This window comes from Lampetra fluviatilis, chromosome 22 (genome assembly GCF_964198595.1).
Source record: "Lampetra fluviatilis chromosome 22, kcLamFluv1.1, whole genome shotgun sequence".
Taxonomy (NCBI): domain Eukaryota; kingdom Metazoa; phylum Chordata; class Hyperoartia; order Petromyzontiformes; family Petromyzontidae; genus Lampetra; species Lampetra fluviatilis.
The window spans coordinates 12,691,380-12,715,016 of record NC_136296.1 but is presented as its reverse complement, the minus strand read 5'-3'; the positions used below and the strand labels follow the sequence as shown (position 1 = coordinate 12,715,016).

Here is a 23,637-nt window from a genome sequence, read left to right as displayed (position 1 = left end):
CATCTGAATTTTCATATCGGTTCTTTATTTTCCGCCCAAGGGCCGCTGCACGGAACGATCACTTTTCGGCGTTCTCCGAAGTGTGTCCTTTGCGTGTGTCAGAGGAGAGTGGAGCACCCCGAGAACACACACAAACGATACGAAGCACTCGCCGATTTGTTGTACTGCCGACTAAATGTGCCCTTGTTCTGGCATTTGAGTGCTTTACGCATGATGGATTTTTTTCATTATGAACAATCAAACCTGGGCTCGTTGATTTAAAATTGTGAGTCACCATATTGGACCTAGATTCTGTATGGCCAAAGAAAAATTTCCCCCCGTCGAGTCCACACGTTGTTATTGGCAGGACAAGTGCTGTTAGCGAGCACCTATGAAAGCCGGAACGGCACACGAGGGGGTAGAGTGGCCAGCACCACGCCCGGCCGCCTTTGTCTCCCCAGCGATATTGACACATCGTACTAACCATGTCGAACGAGGGCAGAACCAGGACAGGTTCAGATAATACGAACTGATGTTAGCCGTGGCCAGGAATCGAACTGAAGTGGCCTGGTTCATAACCGCAGTATACTAACCACTGTGCCACCGCTCCACATAAACAAACGCAGATGCGAAAGATTCCAGCAAAAATAATGCCGCCAGTAAATAACAATTACACAACGAAAACGCCGCCTAATTAACAGTAAAAATTGGCAGGCATACAAGCACTCTTGAGTTGGCAGTGCGAGTGGCGGTTGCTTTAAGATCCGCGTCCTAGCCCCCCCCCCCCGTGGTCTCCAGGGACGATGGGAGCCCTCGCTCTCAAGAACCAGCCGGCGGCTGCGGCGGAGGGGACCGAGGGCGGCTCGGAGCGCCAATTTGTCTTCATCCACGGCGGCGGCGGCTCTGAAGGCACCTCACGGCGAGTTGGCGCGCCCGTCGCGCCCGCTTTGTTTTATTTGCCAAGCGAAACAAAAGGAATTGCGTCGGGCGCCGACACCTGGTCAGCAACACGTCGCGCACGCCACATTGTCAAATGACATTCGTATAAAGGTGCAGCCCTGCAATGATTTTCTCACGCCACTGCTGACAGCAGGGGCCTCCAGGAGAGGGAGCTCTATGGAGGCCCCCCCCCTCATGGGAGGGTATTTTGGCCTACTCTTTCATGCTGGCCAGACGTCTTGGAAAGGGTGGGGGGTTTACCCACACGTGGGGCCTGCTGAGCGACTGACGTGTACCCCGGCCAGGTGAACAGAGGTGGGGTTGATTTAATTTAAGCACGATTGAAGGATATTGTGAATTATTTCCTCTTCCAGTAAATGTGATTACAAGAATGCATGTAGGCAAGTTGAAGACCCCGTATTTACTTGATAAAAGCGGGCTTGGGCAGGAAACATCGCAAAGACGAATGATGGGCGGTGATCAAGACTGACGGTGGAGTGGCAGCCAAATGAGAAAATACAGCGGAGAGGGCATCCACCAATGGCGGAACAACGAGATCAACTCGTGAACAGATCGATGGATTGGTGCCTCGCGAGACCATGAGATCGTGACGGCTTGGGAAGACTTCATCCAGCAGTTGATAGATGCTGGCTGGTATGAATACTTTTTCTGTAAAACTTAAATGCAAAATGTTGAAAGCAATCGTTTTATTACGCTGGTATTAAGACAACGGGGCTCCATCAGACCATTTATTTTTCGGATAAAAACCGTTATGGAAAAATGTAATGCGAGCAAATGTGAAGGGAGATGTTTACTTTCAAGAATAAACACAAAAAACACTTAGTGTTGTTATAAAGGACGTCGACTCTACGTAAGCATGATTACACGCCACTCGCACCTCTGATTAGCACGGATGGCTACGTACGGTGCGAACAAAGTTCAACATACAGCACATAAGTACACTCGCAGCTTAATGTTCAATTGCATCACAATATAAGCCTCGGACAAAATAATCCGCAACGAACCCGATCTCGTCATACTTCTTCAGAATCTCAGCAGGTTTGAGTCTGTGCCGTGTTTGAATGGGCGACCGCCATGCACGACAGCCGGTATAGACTGCTGCTGCTGCGAGGTTATCTGCGAGGTTATGTTGCGGGCAGCAGAGGGCAGCGGATCAAAATCCATCGCATTGCACTTCCCCTGCCCCCGCGTAAATGCTCCTTCATAAACCCGCAGCGATCACCATGAAGCGGAGAGAAATGAAACCCCCCACAACGCGCACAGGCGTGGGGAGGCACTCAGCCAGCAGTGCGTCTACCGAGGGCTGCACGTGCGGGGCCCGCTGCAGATGCAGCGGCAGGAGCAGAGAGGCATGAAAGCCAACATTCAGAGTTCAAACAGCTGGCTTGACATTCAGTCTCGTTTCATGAGAGACACTACCTCCAGGCTGCACCCCACAGATGCACCGTGCACTGCACGATAATTTATTATGTGCATAAAATCACCTCGCCTCAACGTCAAACACACTTGTGGAGAAATGGAGTTTGAATTCATTTTCCGAGATTTCTTGCTTGTGGGACTTCACAAGGGATTGTTGAACATCAATTGCGTTTTTTTTCTGTATATTACCACGTGTATGTCTTGTAAAACAGATCAAAGCGTACAATGCAGCGGACGCGAAGCAATCACAATTCAAGCGGTACGTGCACTCAACGCAGCTTTAGCAACAAGCCTTACGTATTATCAACTTACGCTGAAACGCAACACTTCTCAAAATGTGAAAAAAAACATTGAATACGATTCCTTCTTGAAATCACCCGAACCAGGAATTGTGCACTTTTAATAAAAAAAACACACCCACAAATCATAAAATTCAAAACATTATTCACATCCATCTGAAGCAGTGAGGATTCATTTTTTCGGAATGAAACGGCGCAAGAACTGTACGCATCTGGACCCCTGCATTGAGCAACAACAGAGATTTGTGCTCATGCCATTTTATATGACGCCGATTTGAGCACGTGCCTGCTAATCTCCCTAAGCATGTGTCCGACGCCTTCTAATGGCATCTCAGCTTATTAAAGCGCTCTCACGAGACCGCATTACTAAATTATAGACGAGTGTATTTTCTCTCCGTACGACACCTCGGCAACGTGCCGACGAGCTGTGATGTGCTTTGCCAGCCGCCGCCACGGTGCGGCCCCAGGGTTGCTCCTGCCATCGAGCCTGCACGCTCCTGTGCCCGCGGGTCGTTACACGACACAAGTTGTCTCGGCGTTTAACCTGACAAAGCTCCACAACGGCAGTACGGCGCAGACGAAAAAACACAACCTTCATCCGAATAACACCAGCTTCGTTCGCAAATTGCCTGCGGGTTTTTTTAGGATCCACATAAAATGACTCGCGGTGATCTCCTAAGCTGCGTAGATTTAACACGAAAGAAAACGCCGTGCGATAGGGCTAGAGCATGCGACACGGCTTAAAGAGCGCGCGGCCAGTGACAGTCGGCCACGCCGGGCAAGACACAACCGATATGCCACCTGCCATTTGAATTGCCAGGTGGTACTGTGATGGCAGTGAGATCGTGACGGCCTGGAGAGGGGCCTGCAGCCAGCAGTGGATTGATCACGGCTGGTGGCGATGACTGGAAAGGGACTCGTGCTTCGATGAGCATCTGTAGGTGCTGCGGCCAATACGTACAAAGAGGCACAAGCACATTAAAATGCCAGGACTTTTCACTTGGCCGTGAGTTGGTTCTCTTTGTTACTTTGCCGCATTAAACAGAGAACTTCTGAATGTGCTTCACACTTTAAATACGTGTGATCAGCAGGTTGTGAAACAGCGGTGGTTAAATCCAGGATTTCAGGGCTTCACTGAAGACAAAGCAATACCAAAGTAAAGCAAATTGAGCATTGGAGACGGTCATTTAAAACACAGCTGCGCTCGCGTTAACTCAAGCTCTCTGCGGGAGCCATGGGAAGTGACTCCCATCGTGCACTGCTGTTCTGCACAATGTCTCTCACATGGCCTCATGGAAGATCTCCGTTTTGGAACTACGTCTACGTAATGCTGCGGAGGTCTTTGTCAAGGATACCAAAGTTCCGCTCGGCAGTAGCCCGAGGTTCAAAAAACGGGTTCTCTAATCTAGTGGGTCGATGGTCTCGTGAGAGTAGATATGTTTTTGATAATTGTTTTTTTACCCTTTTATCTGGCAACAAAACTGACACCTTTTTTACAAGGAGTCATGTTTGCATTGACCACAATACCTGCAGTCGGAATGCAAACAAAAAACACAACTCTGATAATGTATGCACTGTCCTTGAAATTGATTGGTCCACACCTGAGACGGCTTTCTTGAGAGCCTAGTCTCACATGGTGTTGGACCAGATGACGCCAAAAGGCGCACAACTCAAGGACAATGCACCATCAGAGTATGAGAGCTCGGGGTCAGAATTTACACCATTGGAACCTCCTTTGCCAGTAGTAAAAAAAAGGTGTCAGTTTTGTTGCCAGATAAAAGGGTAAAAAACAATTATCATATTTTGCTACTGGCAAAGAAGGTTCCAATGGTGGTAGATATGTTTTTCTCACGAATTTCATTGCTCTGTGAGGAAGTCAGGTGGCTCAGAAGTCAGAGCGCTGAGCTAACGATGATGAGAGTTGCCTGGGTTCAAGCCTGGGTTCAAGCCCAGGCAACTGCTGCAGACTCAAGAGTAGTGAAGTGATGAACTCAGAAATTGGTTACCAATATAGTCGCACTAAAAAAAATATCCTATTTCAAAGTAATTTCGCACTTATTTGACTATATTTTGTTGTGAGCATGAAGAATATCTGTTTGACTGTCAGGTGATGAATATTTTTTCGTAGCAGGACGGGTGCTGTCTCTGAGTGTGGACAAGAGGTCACTTTAAGGGATCTTTGAGTAACTCTGCAATGTCTGCTTCAAGAGGCTGTTCTCTAACACGCGGGGCTGAACTGCTGTGAAATTTCCAAATGGATGATTTGTCTCGTGCTGTGACGCCGATAACACAATTGGGAAAAAATTGGGTGAAAATGTGAAGATACAAATGTACAGGCATTATAATGTGTATGTTTAACAAAACACCCACTACCCCAGTACATACTTTACACAACATTGGAAACAATAACTTCAATAGGGTAATTATCCCGCATACAAATTTGACACGTTGAAAGTCTGAAGTGCTGCGCTTGAGAGCCAAACTTACAAAGCTGTAATCCTGCAATGCGGCTGGCAGAGTTCCATACTTGAGGTAATTTTTTACTCTTCGGGCTGAAAATTATTCCCTAAATGGGTGTTTTTTGTTATTGCCCGAGCAGTCGGCTTAAACACTCCACGCAGGACCGAGCTGCTGGTATTCGATGGGATCCGCACAAATCGGCTTCCAAAAAAAGCAGTCGCGTGAAGCAATTTCCGAGACGGCACAGAGCGCTCGTTTTAAATTGAAACGCGAGCGAACAGCAGCAGCAGCAGCAACACGCGACTCGTCACGTACGGTGGCTTCGCTGCCACAGAGCTCAGGCACGCCATACACTTACGTAATCAACCCCATCACAAACCCACAACGGGCTGGGTGTTTAAACACGGAAATTATTATTGACGCGAAAGCGAGGATAGGACAAAACAAATATAGAATTTCAACTGCGCTCTTTAGAATCTCTTAAAAATCTCAAGGGTTAATATCTTCACGTTCGTCAGTGACGCACACGCCAATCCGATCGCAACTTACACCCGCAGCGAGCGACCTGTCGTCTTGGCGTCTGCACGAGTCATTACCAACGAGAAGCGCTTGCGACGAGCGGGTGTGGAGACGCTGCCGCCACGGCAGGCAACAGGCGTCACAGCAGTCTGAGCACCAGTCGTCCGAGGTTCAAGATGCTAAGCAACGAGACAGGAAAATTCATACTCTCAACAGACAGTTCACACATCAGGGACATGCAATTGTGCTTGCGTTGTTTACCAGTGAATGATTGGATTCAGTGCTGTCATAAACAATCGCATTTAATTTTAATATTCAATAACATACTTTATTACATGTCGCGGTGTGAGTGTGCGAATGCACTGTATATTTTTGCGCGTTAAGAGCAATACGCTCTTTGGAAGCCATCGGCGCTCGCATAAACATTGCATGCGGCACAGCGTTACTCTTCCACACTCTGCTTTCTATCGACGAGTAAGCGTACGCACGCACCCAGAGCGAAGCATAAATTAACCAACAGCTGCCCAGATGCCTTTGTGACACATTCACTACCCCTGCTGGCTTTCCTTGCATTTTTATTATTAACATATGATGATTATTATGGTTGTCCAAACAGGAAAGCCTCACTGAGGCTCTAGACTCTTTTAGCCAATACCAGTTAAAAACATGTAGCTATGGGGGGAATCCGGAGAACTTTGAGGAAGCCAATAATTGAACCCAGACCCTTCTAGCTGCGAGGCACAAGTGTTACAACTGCGCCACCACCCTGCCGTCCCATCTGCTCCTAAGGCCGCTAGACGCGGTACGGAGAGCCGCTCTCGGAGATGCATTAGCCGGTGACTCTCACGGGGCTCTGATGGCGGAAGGCAGGAGCGCCACAAGATAGCCAGCGCCAATTCCCTGCAGCGGCTTCGCTCGGCGCGCGTAATTAAAGCGTGCAAAGCTTAATTCTGTTTACATATTTACATGGTGATATGAAAATTAACAGGGAGTGTGCAACCACTCCAAATGCCATTAAATAAGAGTCGGCATGGACTCTTCAATTACACTGTCCCGGATAAGCCTCTCGCATAAGCAATCCGGGAAACGTTGCGGTTGCAAATTGGCTCGTTCGCAAAATAGCCCGAGACCAAAATTGCTTCTGATGAAAATGAATGAGCTCTGCAAGCTTGCGTATCTGGGTCATGCACTGTGCACCTGCGCATTCTGTCCTACCGGGGGAGATGGTGCATGCCAGGCTAGGTGAGCAAAGTGACGTGCGTGCCGAGTGCTTTACCTGAGAAGAGCAACCAGTCCGGCGGGCATAACCTTGCCCGACTTTTGGAAGCGTATTCCCATCACCAAGCCCAGCACCGCTGACACAACTGCACACACCCGTCAGTCATTGCGTACATATTCCTGTCCACGCAATTTACGTACACACGTGCATGTGAAAGCGCCCGCACACCTCGCTATGTACAGGTCTGTTCTAGGGAATCGTGCCAATGTGTCTGCACTGCTCTGTTGAGCGTCGCAGTACACCAAGCCTTGCACCGGCACCGTGCCGACGTCACCACCACTTGGCAGATGTCGTGCGCAATTAACAACGGCTATCGCACCGAATCTCAGCAACTCTGTTCACGTTTACATCACTATATCTATTTTTTGCGAGCAATGCTTCGTGGTGTACACGTTGTTTAAAAAGGAAATGTAATAAATAATAGGATGGCTTACATACGCAACAACGCCGTAATAACAGGTGGCAGCAATAACCATTTGGATTAAAATATTTAGAAATAATTGTGGGTGACTGTAAGAGGTATGGCGCTGCACAACAACATACCATGGCAGAGGAATGTCTCCACAACGAGGCACTACACAGGGCTTTCCTGGCAGTCTGTGCAGGGTCCATTAACCTAACTCTCTTTGTTGTGTGAAAAATGGTTTGTTTCCGCTGTGTCGTATAACACACTGGACACCCTCATACCTCGGTGAGCGGCCATGTTATCACAACCACTTAACGGCAGGCCGGCCCCCAATTTCAAACTGGGCAGGTGGGCACAGCCCAGTTTTCCCATTGCAGCCTTGCCAAGCCTAGCCATGTGCAACCAGGCCAGGTAGCACTGGGCCACAGGGCTCACTTTCCGGGATGAGCTATTTGCTTTTACCCGGGTTGCCCTTAGAAACAGTCGTGATGTCACACAGTCGGTGTGTCTCAAAGTAGGTCGAATTCAGGGTTGTGTATTCATAATTTAAAAAAGAAACAGTGCAGAAAATTACAAAAAAATAATAGATTTTAGCTTGAGATAGCGTAATGCTCATCCGGCTATTGCATTAAATCTTGCAAAAAAATAAATTGCGATAACTGCCCTGCGGCAGCTAAGGGAAACCAAGGGACGGAGAGGGGGAAGTGGGTCCACGCGGCAAGAACGCTGGGGAGGTAGCACGGTGCTGTGCGAGCTCGTTTGCAACTTGCTGTCGAGGTCCGCGGTTCGCATCCAGCAGACCGCCCTGTTAATCCCGCGGGTGAATTAACCACGAAATACTATTCACCGTCCGCTTCACAGTGGACGTTACAGATCCCATGGCGTCAGCTGAAAAAAGTAGGCCATTGTGTGACGGCGTCATGGTCCAAATTTGACACGTTTGAAATTTTATCGGCGAATGACTCAATTTGGATTACCAATAGCAACATTGCTGACTATTCCGAAACTACTGCAGAAAAAGTACCTTCCTTCGTGAAAGCCTATAACCCAAAAGAATTGGGTGAATACCAAATGCAGAGGTGATTCGATGACTGGGACAAGAAACAAGCCCAGATTCACCAAACACAGATCAGGATTGGTTTAGTTTAAAGTTAAGCAATGATCTGTGGCCAGGTTGCTCTAAAAAATAGTTATATAGCTCAGTTGACCTTACCTGGTAAGAAAATAACGAAATAATGGATGTGTAAGCACAGCTCAAGACTCAATCGAAGTTTCTTTGCACAATCATTGGCAAGCGAAACAAAGGTGCCACACATAACGATCCTTTATTATCCCGGGGCTATAACCCAAGCTGAACTTTGACCCGAAGAGATGCTCAGCCCGTGGACAACCCACACGCCACACTCTCGCTTCAGGTTTTAAGTCTCCTGCCGGTTATTTGACATGTAATTCCACGGGGGGAAGCAAAGCCAAGAGCAGACATCAATCACAATTCCACTGCTTGCCAATTCAGCGGAAGCAACGATGGAAGATGTGATTGTTTAAATCAATATTTTGTGGATTTTTTTTGTTCAATTCATGACAAAATATATTTTCTCCACATTCGTATAATCTATTTATCTTGAGCACAACTGAAAAAACAATGCATTTCACATCACAACACAGGGAAGAGCTGTTTAACACGTACTCCATAGTTCACTCAAACCATATATGGGCACTGCCAAGATTGCAATCATACTGTTTAATCATATACATGTACACACGTGTAGACATACTGTACAGTATATGCCAGAATGCAAACTTTCAAACACAACACCAAATCTAATGAAACACAAACATGCTGACACCAGGGTCTGCAAAGCCAGAGGGTAATGAGTTTCTGTGGTGATGGCTCTCAGAGTACAAGCAAACAGGCCCACACATTAGGTGGCTGCTTACAGAGGTCGTCTATACGGAACACAAGCAAGCACACGGCGGGGGGGGGGGGTACGATCACCTCCCGGGTGCATGGGGTAAATTCAATCGTGTTCTGTTCTATAGGGCTACATAACGCATGCGTCTTAACTACACGAGCGTTCCCCATCAAAGCCACAGCTCTCACCTCCACCGGCATCATGCCTTTAGATTTGCGCAGATGGTCCATTACTGCTTAGGTCACCGAGGGCAGCAAATAAAGCGGTGCTGTGCAATAACCCACCCTTAGGGCTTCCATAACCCCACATGGCTACTGTCACTGCTCGTGTCAAGGGCTTCAAGAAGTGGATTAGGAATGTAACTTTGCAATAAGCTTCCTAAAATTGTGTTAAACACAGAGCTCCTTTGCTCTCAGGCAATGACATTTATGCAGAAATGCTGACAAACAAGACTTCGACAAAGATTTCTACGTAGGTGTCACGTTGACATTTATCAGCTACAAAACATTTAACTGACTGAGAAATTTTTATTTCATGGAGCTCCTGTGTATTAAAGGTGTATGGGCATAAGCTTTGTCTAAATATCTACTCGGGAGTCCTAATGTCACAGACAAGTGTTACACATGTACAAAACACCATGTAGAACCATGACATTACAAAATTGTACATTCCTTTGTCAGTCCACTGCTGAATCGAGGCCTCCCTACAACATATTGGTTATGGAGTTTGTTTGACCAGACAACACCGCACTGCTCACTGGGGGTTGGTGAAGGAATAGGAGGAAGCCCAGAGCCCAGAACCAGACCAGTTGTCACTCGCCACAGATGTAGGCTGTCGAAAGGAATTTAACTCAGGTGGCCTGGTTTGTCGCAATGCGCTAACCCCTTTATCATCGATCCACCCAGGTATGAAAAAAACGAGTGATTGAACTATCTTCCATTGCATATTTAAAGGCAACACCTTTAAGTCTTCATGTAAAAACTATACTCTTTGATATTAAAGAGAGTAATTTTTAAATAGTTCTCAAAGGGTGCGACAAAAACTCCTTTGAGATATTTTATAAAGATATTTTTAAATCACCTTTCACATCCCGACCACGTGCATCGTTATGCTGACAATAAAGCAGTTGGCACAAGAAACCATGATCACGTGGAATTCTGAGTTCCACATCAAGAGTACAAGGATTTTTTTTTATTTAGATTTGCGATTCGTGTAATTATTACAGCGCAGGACTACCACGAAGGCACTATGTTTCACAATAAGATATAGTCTGCCTATAGGGGGCAATGTTGTTAAGTGCAATTCCCATTCAGAAATTAGTGGATAATTTTTCAAATTTGTAAAATGTGGATAATGACGCTGGCATACTCTTTTAGAATGATGTCAAGGGATCTTTAATGCCCACTGTGAAGCAGGTGGCACGTATTCTACAGGTAACACACCAACAGTATTATCGAGGGTGGCCTTCCGGCTTCAAACAATTAACCTCTACAACAAGCGGAAAACCCATTGCAGCTGGGCCACATCACTGCCCAACTTACTCATTTTAGCAGGTTGGATAAGGTTTTCTGTGCATGTCTTAAAACTTTGAAATAAATTAAAATAGCAGGAGGAATGTGAAATAGAACGCTGGCTAATGGAAAGTGTCCACTTCCAAGAACACACGGTGACGAAACGGCCACTTACACGCGCGCGCACACACAAGCGTGTAGACTGTGCCCATTGTAGTGGAAATGAAACGTACCTAAAGATAGCAGAATATTGTTCGGGTCAAAGGAGAGCTGGAATGCGCCGAACTCCAGCAGCAGTCCGAAGATCAAGCCGGCTATCAGGGACGGCAATGAGCCTGAAAACAGACGTGGAAAACTCCATTATCGGCTATGTTCAATCCACTGCTGGATGAGGCCTCTCCCCAAGTCGTCTTCATCTCTCTCGGCCCTGCAGTGTAACAATTCAGCAAGCAGCAGCTGCACAAAAGGTGATTTCATCAATTCCATCTCCACAGCGGATTGTCTTCCGCTCCATCACCCAAGAGGAAATTGGCACTGAAGGAAATGGCAAATATCGTAGATTTCAAGAGATATGGGCTTTAAAAATGCGATTGCAAATCTGAATGGGTTAACAAATTAAATGTGCACTTATATTTCGTTTTCAATTGTAATTCATATTTAATACTAAGCTAATAACTGAGTCTTACATCGTTCTTTTTTTAATTGTCATCTCAAGGCACGTGCCAATTTTGAACATTACAGACTATAAAATTACGAAGATAAACAACATTAAATATTTAATATGGTATTTGAAATTTGAAATTACATATTTATGTATTCATGTCTAATTAAATGTGACTGAAGGTACAGTATTACCATTATTCATAAAGCCTTGGTGTAAAAAAAAATCGACAAGACATGAGCCAAAACAAGCACACATTTTAGATTTAATATTCAAAGCACAAAAAGATGTACTCGGATATAATACAGCAGACTGATGTTCACGTGTCATACATTGACAACTCGACTGCAATAGCTAGCCATCATTTTCTACCGCCGTCTCTCCACTACTGGGTGTTCAGTACATTTAAACAAAATTAACATTGCAGCTCCTTATCAATCCATCCCTGGGGTAATGCGTCCTCATACATAGTCAGTCATGGGAGGTTTTTTGTCCGTACTTCATATGGACATGAACAGAGTGGCAGCTATAAATCAATACGCTGGCCAATGCGGTTTGGCAACCAGTTCGGAGAGAACACATGCCACTGACATTTGCCGTGGTCGGGTATCAAACTTTTGGGTGAATCGCGCAGCGAGTGTGAACCATACATACCCTTCCTCTTGTAGCCAAGAATCCCACCAGCAATCACCAAGGAGCCAAATCCAAAACCATACCAGTCAATCGCCATGGCTACAACTCGTGTTTTGGAAATCTGCAACACAAAGGCATCATATTAGTGGTTGTAACTTTCACTGAAGAAATACTGCAGGTTTACTTAATAAAAAAAAGTAAATATTATGGCTATTAGATGTCTTGCATCTTAGTCAAGGTGTCCCCATGCTCAAATGCAATGGGGCCCCACTTTTCCTGACTGATGATGCTAAAGAACTCACCCCAACCATTGTCCATCACCTCCCGTCCAGTGGCACAAGATACTTTATTTTATAACTAGTTTTGTGGTTATCCGATTAGTGTAGTAATCGAACCGGTAAACATTAGTGTGAGATATATATGAATTAGTCCTGCACCCTTCCTGACTCAACCAAAAACCTGCACCACCCAGCGTGGAGAAGTTTGACCAACACAGAGGTCTTCTTCATGCAGCAGTGAATTGACAAAACTATTTTACATTGTTGTAGGTTTGTTGAAAAGGGCTGTTTCATGCATTCCTGACGCCAAGCCCCAAGACAATGACACATTCCTTTGGCCAGAACAAATCTATCATACCTGCTGCTGACATCTGAATCACAAAAAAATGGAACAAAAGCGGTAAAGTGCACAAACAAAAGTATGGAAAAGTGAATGATTGGAGTTACACAGAGGCAGAAATGGAACAGTTGGCTTATAGAAAGACCATGCAAAAGCTAGGGGCGTCATATTGCCTGCCAAGTGGGTTTGTGTAGAATAAGTCTTCTCGAAAAGGGATTAAATAAAGGTGGTCGAGATAAACGATGGTGTGGCAGCCACAGTAAACGACACGGCCGAGATGGACGTCCATCGCAAGTTGGCGGAAGGATTCAATCAGCTGAGTGTGGAGGAGCAGAGATGCATTGCTGCGTCGCAGACCCCCTGGAGGATGGCGAAGACTTGGGGAGGCCTTCATCCAGCAGTGGATTTATCACGGCTGATGACTGCCCACGTGGAGCAATGCACATTCGAGACGTCTCACTTCTCAAGTTAGAATTGGAAGGCTGAGCCAGCGGTCTAAATTCCACGTTATCATGGCGAGCTCAGTCCAGCCATGGTAACACGACTGCTGGATAAGGGCCTCCTCCGAACACCGTGGCAGCTCGTGGGTGTTATTTGTTTGACCATACTTCACCACTCTGGTCACTACGAGTTGGTGAATGTGGGGAGCATACGAGTTCAGTACAAGTTAATGTTGGTTTCATTGCTGCAGCGCCCTCTGCTGTCCACCACGCAGCCTATAACACCTCTGCTATCCATACAAGCCCTAACCAGGCTCAACATTTGCTTAGCTTTCAAAGTCTCCGGCCAGGCTCAACCTTGCTTAGCTTTCAAAGTCTGCGGCGCATACGGAATCACATGTTAACATTCAGCGATAAGTGAAGTTTTCTAGGGGTTTATTTTTTTCAATCCATCAGTGTGCCGCGTCTAATAGGACCGTAATAAAAATAAAAGTGTAGACTTTATCTATGCTACAGTTGTTAAAGCGGCTAGGCCAGAAGCCTTCAGACAGACTGCGAGGTAGCCGCTCCCGCTTTAATTAAAGCCGCCAACGTCAAAACGATGCAAAACGCGCGCGGTAACTTAAGGAACAACGTTGCAAGTCGTCGGCACGTGAATGTTGATATTTTACAATGCAATTATTAAATGTTTGATAAATGTAAGCAACGCAGGGAAGTTTACCGGTGCCGGGTTCGTGTTGTATGTCGTTCCGAGAGGCCACGCCCACTACGCTGGACGGGCCAATCAGAAAGCGGGCGGTGACGTCACGCATAAATTATGAGATATATTAATAAATTGCTTTTTATATAATTTATGAACGAAATAATTGAACAATTCAATTCCTCGTGCAAATAATAAGCTAGGTGAGGTATGAAATAGACAATTACCCTTTTGGTAACGATTCACGTGTCAAATTGTAAATGTTAATCAGGAAGCATGTTTTACGTTTCCATTGAGTTTACCGCGTGTCCTCCTTGCACAGGGAAATTGAGGATCAGGTCCATACGGGGCGTACAGCCGTTTCAGTTCATTTATTAGGTATAGCCCCGTGAGCCATTCGGCTCTTGAATCGGGAGCAACCGCGACAAACAAAAACATGAACAAGTGACTACACACAGCAGAAAAATCCAGAAAAAAAAAATCCAGGAAAAAACAGCAAAGTCTTCAATGATGCGTGCAAAAATCCCAGTGGGATGCAAGTCAAACAATAACAACCATAAGACAATTTAGATTAAAGTTGTCAGTCTAACTCTGTACAACAACAAACAAATATGGCTAATCCAAAACGTTTTCGAAATCACCAAAATAAAGCTATAAAAACAACGTAACAGTGATCATAGGAACTGTGATTCAAATTTAACAATAAATGATATACATAACATGTCCGACCAAACTTTGCAGCCATAGCTGGCAGCATGAGTCACTCCTTATAAGCAGGAGTATCAGTAGAGCTATCATGTGGAAGTATCAACATTTTTCAATGCTCCTTTAAAGATCAGCACACTATAATCAAAACTCAAGATCATACTTTGCAGTTTCAATACGGACACAAATGTTGTGGTCTGTTAGTGTTTATCCCTTGTGATGTGACTTTGTAGGATGAACAGTGAGATTTATAAGGGCACGGGGTGACCAATAAGGTCTCAATTTGTCTGTAATAAGGTAGGGCACTGACAAGGGGTTGACAGGTATGCTGCGTTTCATTCCGAGCAGGTCCCGTGGTATATGACGCGCGGTCTCCAACTCCCATGCACTCGAGTTGCTGTGTTGCCCTTCTAAGGCTGCGATCTTCATGAATCTGTTGCTTTTTTTCAAATAATCTCATCTCTATATTCGCTGCATCGCTTTCGTTCCGCTACATTTCCGTTTTCTCATCAACATCTCTCACATTTAATTACAAGTGTCTCATTCGTACCTCTCACTCCATCTTTACTTGATGTCTCCATCTCTCCTCTCATCTCAATTCATCTCCGTATATTGTCTCCATATCTCCTCTCATCTCACTTCATCTCTGTATTTTGTCTCTATATCTCCTCTCATCTCACTCCATCTCTGTATCTTGTCTGTATCTTGACTGCATCTCCTATCACATCTCTATCTCAGCTGTAGTTGCTCTCTTCTCTCATCTCACAAGGAGTAATCATTGGAAAGGGGGTTGGGGGGACGATATTATTTTTACTTTGGGCCCTCAATTCGCAGGCGCCACCACTGCATTGACAACAACATTCCACACTAAGTGGCGGGGACGTCACCACGGCGCTTGTGCCAGGCCAGGTGCACTTTGAGACCACGTGAAGTGTCGAAGGCTCGCTGCTGACAGGACGAGGTCACGGGAGAGGCCCAGGTGTCATGGGTTGGCCGACTGAGAGGACTGGCAGATGCACCAGCTGTGCCCTCTACTGTGCCAACGATTTATTTGGTCAAAGCGAGAGAGCTGTGCGGTGCCCCGAGGAAGGAGTCTCCAAACAACGGGCGTCTCGCAACCCTCTGCCATCTCGAACACGACCGTTCTTTAAAATGGACATGAAATGGATTAATAATGTAAGCGCAGTTTACGGAACTCTGCATTAAAAAAAATATATATCTCGAGAGCACTTAATGCACTCGCTCCATTAAAATGCCATCCCTAATGCAGCGTAAACATGGGGGGGGGGGGGGCTGCGGTGGAGGGGAGAGGCTGCCGAGCTGAGAGAGAGACGTCAGTTGCGGCAAATGTACCGGGTGCATGTTGACCCTCGCTGCCCACACACCAGCCGCGTGTCACGGGGTCACTTTCACGTGCAATGTAAATGAAATCGTTAAGAGGTAGAGAGACAACCACCACGACTCGTGCAACCGAGAGAGGAGGCTGCTGCTGCTGCTGCTAAAACACGAACGCTCACCGCACATCGTCGAGTAAACAGACCCGTGTGGGTTTTTTTTCAAGACACGAGATTGCATTTAACAATCTAACGTGACTACGTGCTTTATTATGTTTGTCTTTCCCCACAATGTTATGCCAAACGTGCTGTTGGTGTCGAGTCATGAGATGAAAAATCCATTGGTAAGTCTGTGTTAGGGAACGGTGCATGGAAGCGGATATCACAGAACTATACTCTTAGTTCTTTCGGTAAAGTCACGTAGGTAAAAAATGAAATTAAAATAATCGCCGCTCGCCCTCCGTCCCGACACGTCTCCATTCATTGTGTTGAGCACTGCGTGCAGTCTTTGATCACCGCTCCTCCTCCCTCCCGATACGTTTCCATTCATTGGCTACCACAGCCTGATAAGCTCTCCCCCCCCCTCTCCACCTCCCTTCAACTTGCTTATAAGGGATTACATCTTGAATCATTGCTTCACTTGATGCAGCTAATTCGGCTGTGACGGTCCCACCTGATGACGGAGACTTGTGTTGCCTCCGAAACGTCGTGAATTTTATTTTGTTTTGTTTTATTTTACTTTCATTAATTTTAATGTTTTTACCTACGTGACTTTACCGAAAAAACCTGAGAATATGAATATAAAATAAAACAATAAAAATCACGACGTTTCGGAGTATCATACAGCTAATCTGGTTGTGACGGTCCCACCTGATGACGGAGACTTGTGTTGCCTCCGAAACGTCATGATTTTTATTGTTTTATTTTAATTATAATTTCATTTTTTACCTACGTGACTTTACCGAAAGAACTAAGAGTATGAATCCTTGCAGTTACGAAAGCTTCAAATCTAGAATCACAGAACTACATCTGAGATCACTTGAAGTAGGTCGCGCCGCTCGTTGCAGCCCCCAAAGTTCCCAAGCGTTCGTTGAGACCCGAAGGATTCAGAGGTGGGTCAAACAATTTTCAGAGTCATCGGACCGGCGAGTCTGGGGCCTGCGAGGGTTTTTTCTTTCCCCGCTTTCCTTCCCCCAGCGATCAAATCTCATTGATCCCACCACCTGGGCCGCGGTCTCATTCCTCAGCGGGAGGGTGGAGAGCTGCGCGCTACCATCCGCGGCGGTGTTCGGACCTCCTGCGAAGGCGGTGATCGATCGACGCGAGACGCCAGCGCCCGCAGACTAAAGCAGCAGCCCCGCTTCGAGATGCAGAGGCAGCACTCTCGCGTGACCTTGTTTGTGGGCGGCGGCGGGGGGCATAGAAACTTTGAACAATTGTGAAATCAGTGGTTTTCACCCGTTCTGTATGGCCGCTCCACAATCCACACCACTGGCAGGAATGGGCCTCGCAGCAACACGCGTACAAAACGAGAAACACTCATTGATGGAAATGTGTTAAACGCGTCAATGCGCGATCCTCCTGGAAAACAGAGTCTTGAGATGTATCGAGGCTTCCCTGGTTAAATCAAGGACAATGAACTTGGTTAAATCCCAGTTGAAGGTTGGCTCAGCCAGTCACCTCCTGGACTTTGTAGCCTTCTCAACGTGGAGCCACAACTTTCCACCGTTTCCTGTTCATTTCCCTCTGTTCAGGTGTAGGTTGTTACAAAATAAAAATCCAGATGTCCTTTGCAACAAGTGCCCATGAAAACAAAGGTGCGCGGTGTTCCACGCACAAAGGAGCGGCATCCAACAGAGGCGACGAGGGTTACGATCGGAAAACCGCGGAATCTCACACCGAGTTGTTTGCTACAACAGCAATTAGTTTGTAACCGCAGCCGATCCACTGACGGCGGAGGTGACGGCAGCCTTATTACATCCGCACGGTCAAAATGAGGAGCTTTCAAGCCAAACCGCTCTGATTTATTGGTTTCTGTGCGGGGCCTGTCTGCGGTAGGTTTTGGCGTATTTAGCCACTCGAATGTTGGGGCGTGTTGTCTTCTGTAAATAAACCGCGGCTCCTTTATTCACCTGAAACGAGAGAGCCGCAACTGCTGCGTGCTTTACCACGCTACTGTATTTCTGCTGCGGCGGGGCCGCTGTGGGATAACCAAAGGGCAGGGGCAACACGATACGTTTGTCATCATTAACTATTGTTATTTCAAACAGCAACTACCGTGGAATGTTTTGACGTTTCTCAGCGGCGTGACGGTCTTGCCAATCTCCTCACATCTCAGCCGACGGAGATCATTCCGGTGGAAGAGATCCCCGCCAGCGTGAGGCTTGGAGTTCGCCAGCTCCACGTGGAGTTCCTCGTTTGCTTGCGAGGACATTCGTGGAGTCCTCCTCTCGTCGCAGATGCCAGACTGTCAACATCTCTTCTCGGTATTTTTTTCTGTCCAAATTTTTTGGGGGCTTGTTTCCTCACAGCGTTACAATTGGCCGTGTGTAATTTGAGGGGGGGGGCGGGACAAGATGGAACACGCTGTGAACGTGTGGCACGAGGCTCACCCACCGCACACCTCCCGCTGCTTGGAAAATCGAAGGCAGACGGGCAAAGGGAAGAAGAAAAAGACGGATGTATTGGTGGGGGGGGGACGGTGACATCATCGAGGCGTGGAGCCAGGCCAGCACGTGGGACGCAGAGGGCTTCTGCCCAGAGTAAGTGTCAGCATGAGCTGCCCATTGACCTCCGAACCCCGAGCAGTCGCCCATGGATGGATGAGATATTTTTGTCAGGCCAAGAGACGAAGTGGCCATGCTAAAGTGTGTGTCGAGCAGTGCATTGCCCCGTGTTATAGAACAGCCCACTCAAATTGACATCACACACGTACTTCTAACGTCCCGTCAGCTTCGTCACACGAGGGACGCTGCACCGCTGCACGTGCTCTGCCACTTTGAAATGGTTGTCACGAGGCAGCCAAACCTGCCTGTTTAATCCTCGGTGCTGGAATTTTGCCAAATTTCGTAACAAGCCCAAGTTGACGTGATGGGGTGTTTTTGGGGGGTGAATCATTGGTGACTGGGCTTGAGAACCCGGTTGAGTCACGGGCCGCTGCATCGGATGAGTTCATTCCACCCACACCAACCACGGGCGTGTTTCCAGTGCGGGTCTTGAGAGGACGGTTTGTATTCTTAGGTTTTTTCCGGTAAAGTCACGTAGGTAACAAAAATTTAAATTTAAATTTATAAAAGTAAAATAAAAATCACGACGTTTCGGAGGCAACACAAGCTTCCGTCTTCAGGTGGACGGATTGTGGACAGTGAAAATCCCACTGCCTCTCCTCTACTAAGCCCGAGCTGGTCACAAGGCGCCCCCAGCGAAATTAAAGACCCAAAGAATATAAATGTATCTAGTGCATTTTTGTTGTTTTGTTTGACGGGACGGTGGCCCAGTGGTTTGTCCACTTGCGCTATGAAACCGGGCGGCACGCGACTCACGCTTCCACTGGACGAAGCGTGCGCAGAGATATCGGCACGCATCCACCGTTCATCATCCGCGCTCCTTACCCCGCACCGCTCAGCCCACCAGTGGACCCACTAACATGGCTTGTGGGGTTAATGATTCACGGTTCTCTTCCAGGAGTACTCGATGAATTGGCACGATGCACGACGACGCTTTGATTCAAGGGTCGTTTTCTCTCTCGTTTTGCCATCTCGTTTGCACTTTTTAAATATTTCGTAGTCATGTTTGTCTTATTCTGTTCAGCCCACCAGTGTAAATGTTACATTAATTATAATTTCAATCGTATATTATTTGCATAAAGTATAAGTAACTGATGCTTAAATGCGCCAATCGATGAATGTATCATGAGCAGTAAAAAGTAATTCTAAAACACATAAAATGCTTACTCACCTACCCCCACTCACCTAACCTCACTCACCTGGCCCCACTCACCTAGCCCCACTCACCTACCCTCACTCACCTAACTCCACCTACCCCACTCAGCCATCCGCACTCTGCGTTGCTTGTTTAACCTGGTTTAGCTGCATCTCGGTTTTTTTTTTCAAGATGAATTCCACAAACGATCACATGCAGAGCTATCGTCAAATGAATCCCAGCTCCTGAGAAAAGGTCAGAAGAAAATGCAATACGTTTACAGATGCATAATAAATGACGGCACAAACCAGTTTTAGATAAAACGCAGAAGGTATGATTAAATATGTACACACATTATCACGAATAACAACGATAGAACAGTGATGATAGTTTTACACTGTCATGCATGAAGTCCGCTATCCCGGACCGCGACAGTAAATAAGTAAATACTTTATGTTTCCGCGTTTTGTAATTTATGCAAATTGCATCGCACACTGCTGCATAATTTATGACGCGTACGGCTTTCGCACAGAGGCGCGTAAATCCACAGACGTGCGTCCGGCACGCCAGCCAGAGAAGGCGCACCAACAACTTTCCCGAGATCTGCAATCCTTGATTTGGAGGATGTTTGGCAAATTAGAAATTGTCGACTTGTGACGACAGTTTTCACCCTGCGAGGCCTTCCGACCGCCGGGGTGGACCGCTACGATTTATATTAAACGCTTTAAACACGTCCGCGGTTTTTCCTTTTACTTCAAATTCAAATTAAACCCGAAACAGCGAATTTTAGTTTGGCTTTTCATAATTCATGCATGAACAAGGGTTAAATAAGTATATATATGAAAATTATTATGAAAAGCTATATTTAAGACCCGGTCATAATCCATATGGTGCTTGTCATTAATCATTTCAAAAGGGGCTTATAAATCCCAGGTGCATTGAGACATTCGCACCAGCCGACGAAAGCATCGACTGGTATTGAGTTAACGCTTCGCACAAACTAATTACACAACACCGCACCGGCACGCACACGCACACAGACAAAGATCCCCCGTGTAGCCCACACTGACTGTTGGGGCAAGTGCTGTGAGCCAAGCACCTGTGAAAACCTGCACGGCACACGAGCGGATTAGATGGCTAGCACCACTCCCGACCGCATTTGTCTCCCCAGTGACGATGATTTTTCCACATCGCCCCAGGTACTTGTTCTGACGCTGACTCGACCTCGGGATGAGGCCCAGGACCGACTCAGATAATCGTCACAGGTATCGCTCAGCTCGGTGGGTTCGTGGCGCGGCACGCTGAACGCGAGGCTACCACTCCCCACGCACAGCCACAAAGACAAAGATCCCCCGTATAGCATTCTCAGACTCTTGGGGCAAGTGCTGTCGCGAGTAGCACCTAGAAGGCCGGCACGGCACACAAGGGAGTGGGTGGCCAGCATCACGCCCGACACGCACATGCATTACATAGACAAGTCAACATATTTAAACAAAAAAAACCCCACTTAACTGCCCACAAACACGTCCACAGTGCCAATGAGCCTCCGCCAGCAAGCTCGCCTTGGCCCGGCTAGGCGGGCTTCACAAGACGCCTTCGCATTTCGCCGTTGGGTGTGTGCCTCTCTAATTTCCCGATCGTCTGGTCCACCCGCATATTGCCTTTCAAACCCAAATGACGTCCCGTTGGCACACGCGGAGACCTGTGGCGTATGTTTCGAGGCTGTACTCGATCACACGACCAGGGGAAGCCTTCTTCCTCTTTCGTTAGGCAGAAGGGGAGGGGGGTGAGTTGATCAGAAGGGTCGAGGTTGGAGAGTGAGCCGGCGGATGGCTTCAGGGGTAGCCCGGTGAATGAATAGACGTACACGGGTATCCACAGACTCACATTGACACCCATAGACTCAAAACAATTACATAGAGACCTATAGACTCCCACTGAACAACACACTAAGAGACCAAAACACTTACACAGAGACACGTAGACTTACATAGAGACCTATATACTTCCGCTGACCAACACACTCAGAGACCAAAACACTTACACAGAGACCCATAGACTTACACTCGAAACCTATAAACGCGCACTGGACACCCATAGACTCAGAGATCCATCGTATGAAACGATGAAAAATTATGGAATTGGACAGTGGTGGTACAATGTGGGCCACGCTTCGGCATTGGTGACCAGGGCTGCACTTGGAGCTAACTCGTTATTGTTCGGGGCAGTCGGGGGCGGCTGGGCGGGTTCCTCCCTCCGTAACGCGCTGACGATGCACATTCAATACTATTTTTCGCGAAAGCCACACGTGTGCAACTGATGCACATTCAGCTCCCCTTCGCTGTCTGACCCGCAGCAGCGGAGACAATGAGTGGCAGAAACCTCATTGGACGACTTCAAATTCTGAAATGTGAAATTGTCTTTCACGTGCGCCCCAAGCTGAAGCCAGATTCAGCATTCCCCCTCAAGAGAGAGAGATAGAGAGTGAGCGCTCCTCCTAGCCCAGTGGCAGCGTCACTTCACAAATAAAACATCGCTCGCGAGTCTTCATCATTAGCGTTGGCCAATTATTGTGATGTTACGCGCCGATATTAACGCTCGTTTTGTTGCGAGAGCGTCGCTCCATCGTTAGTGGCAAACAAAAACAGCAAACGTCAGCAGCGCGCCCACTAATTGTGAATTCTGAACTCCCCGGTGCTGAGATGGAAAGCCGTTGCTGTTGACACGGGCAGTCTAAACAGCACAATAACGAGCACACACTAAAGAGGACAAATACGACGCACGATCATCTTCACGCAAAGACAAAGAACCTCCGTGGATCCTTCACAGACTGTTGTTAGCGAGCGGTACACAAGGGGGTGGCTGGCCAGAACCACGCCCGACCGCCTTTGTCTCCCTAGTGACGAAGTTTACACGTCACACCATGTACTCATTTGAGGTTGTGTCGATCTAGGAGAGGCCCAGGGCTGGTTCAGATAATCATCACTGGTGCTGGCAGTGAGCGGGAATCAAACTCAAGTCGCTAGGTTCGTCACGCAGCGCGCTAACCATTGCACTGCCACTACCCAGGTGAGCCACACACACACGCACTGATCCCCCATGCAACCTTTGCAGGCTGTTGGGGTAAGTGCTGGTAGCAAGCTCCTATAAAGGCCGGCACGGCAAACGAGGAGGTGGTGTGTGGCGAGCCCCAGGCCCAGCCACCTTGATCTCTCCTCACCGCTGATGTGTACGTGTAAATAGCCATTTAAGAAACCCAACATCACGCGAACAGCATCTCTCACGCGCAGCAGCAGCAGTGCCTTCTCGTCGCGCCGTGGACATGGACCGCCTCTTCAGGTCTCGCCCGACGTGGCTGAGCTCATTGCCCCTGAATTTGTCCGCCAGAGCGTTCCACGTGACGATGAAAACGCACGGTAACCGCACGTTACGAGGTCACCACCACCACCACCAGCAGCGCGAGCAGCTGACCCCGAGTGCGTCGTCTCGGGCACTCGGCGAGAGGCTCGCATAGCTCCGGGCAATAGCGGCGAGGTTGCAGTCCTGCGTGGACTCTTGTTTACGGTCAGGCAGCGTTTATTCATCGCACACCGAACCAGGTTCTCATTCAAGACTGAGTCGACTAAGGGGAGGCCCCAGGGTCGGCTCAGATATTCGCCACTGAAGTTGAACCTTGAACGGGAATCGATCTCGTGTGGCCGGCTTCACAGCTCGGTGTAATAGCCACTGCATTGTCGCTACCCACAAACACACACACGCGCGCTTGCACACAATGATGGCGGAGCTGCTTTGCGTGCCCAGGATTCGACAACGCCCTGGGGCATCTTTGGTCTCCGCGCCCCCCGAGTAAACACAATCGCTAGGGAAGGGCGGCCCATCC

At 47.5% G+C, this 23,637-nt stretch overlaps 1 protein-coding gene across 1 annotated transcript; it reads right to left on the bottom strand.

Moving 5' to 3' along the window:
• Positions 1–1,549: 1,549 nt before the first annotated feature.
• Positions 1,550–13,909, bottom strand: LOC144938573 (transmembrane protein 14A-like). Its single transcript, XM_078866523.1, is given in 6 exon segments — positions 1,550–5,815; positions 6,913–7,000; positions 10,979–11,080; positions 12,061–12,145; positions 12,147–12,160; positions 13,819–13,909. Coding segments are annotated over 6 exon segments (420 nt in total). The 3' UTR covers positions 1,550–5,775.
• Positions 13,910–23,637: the final 9,728 nt, after the last annotated feature.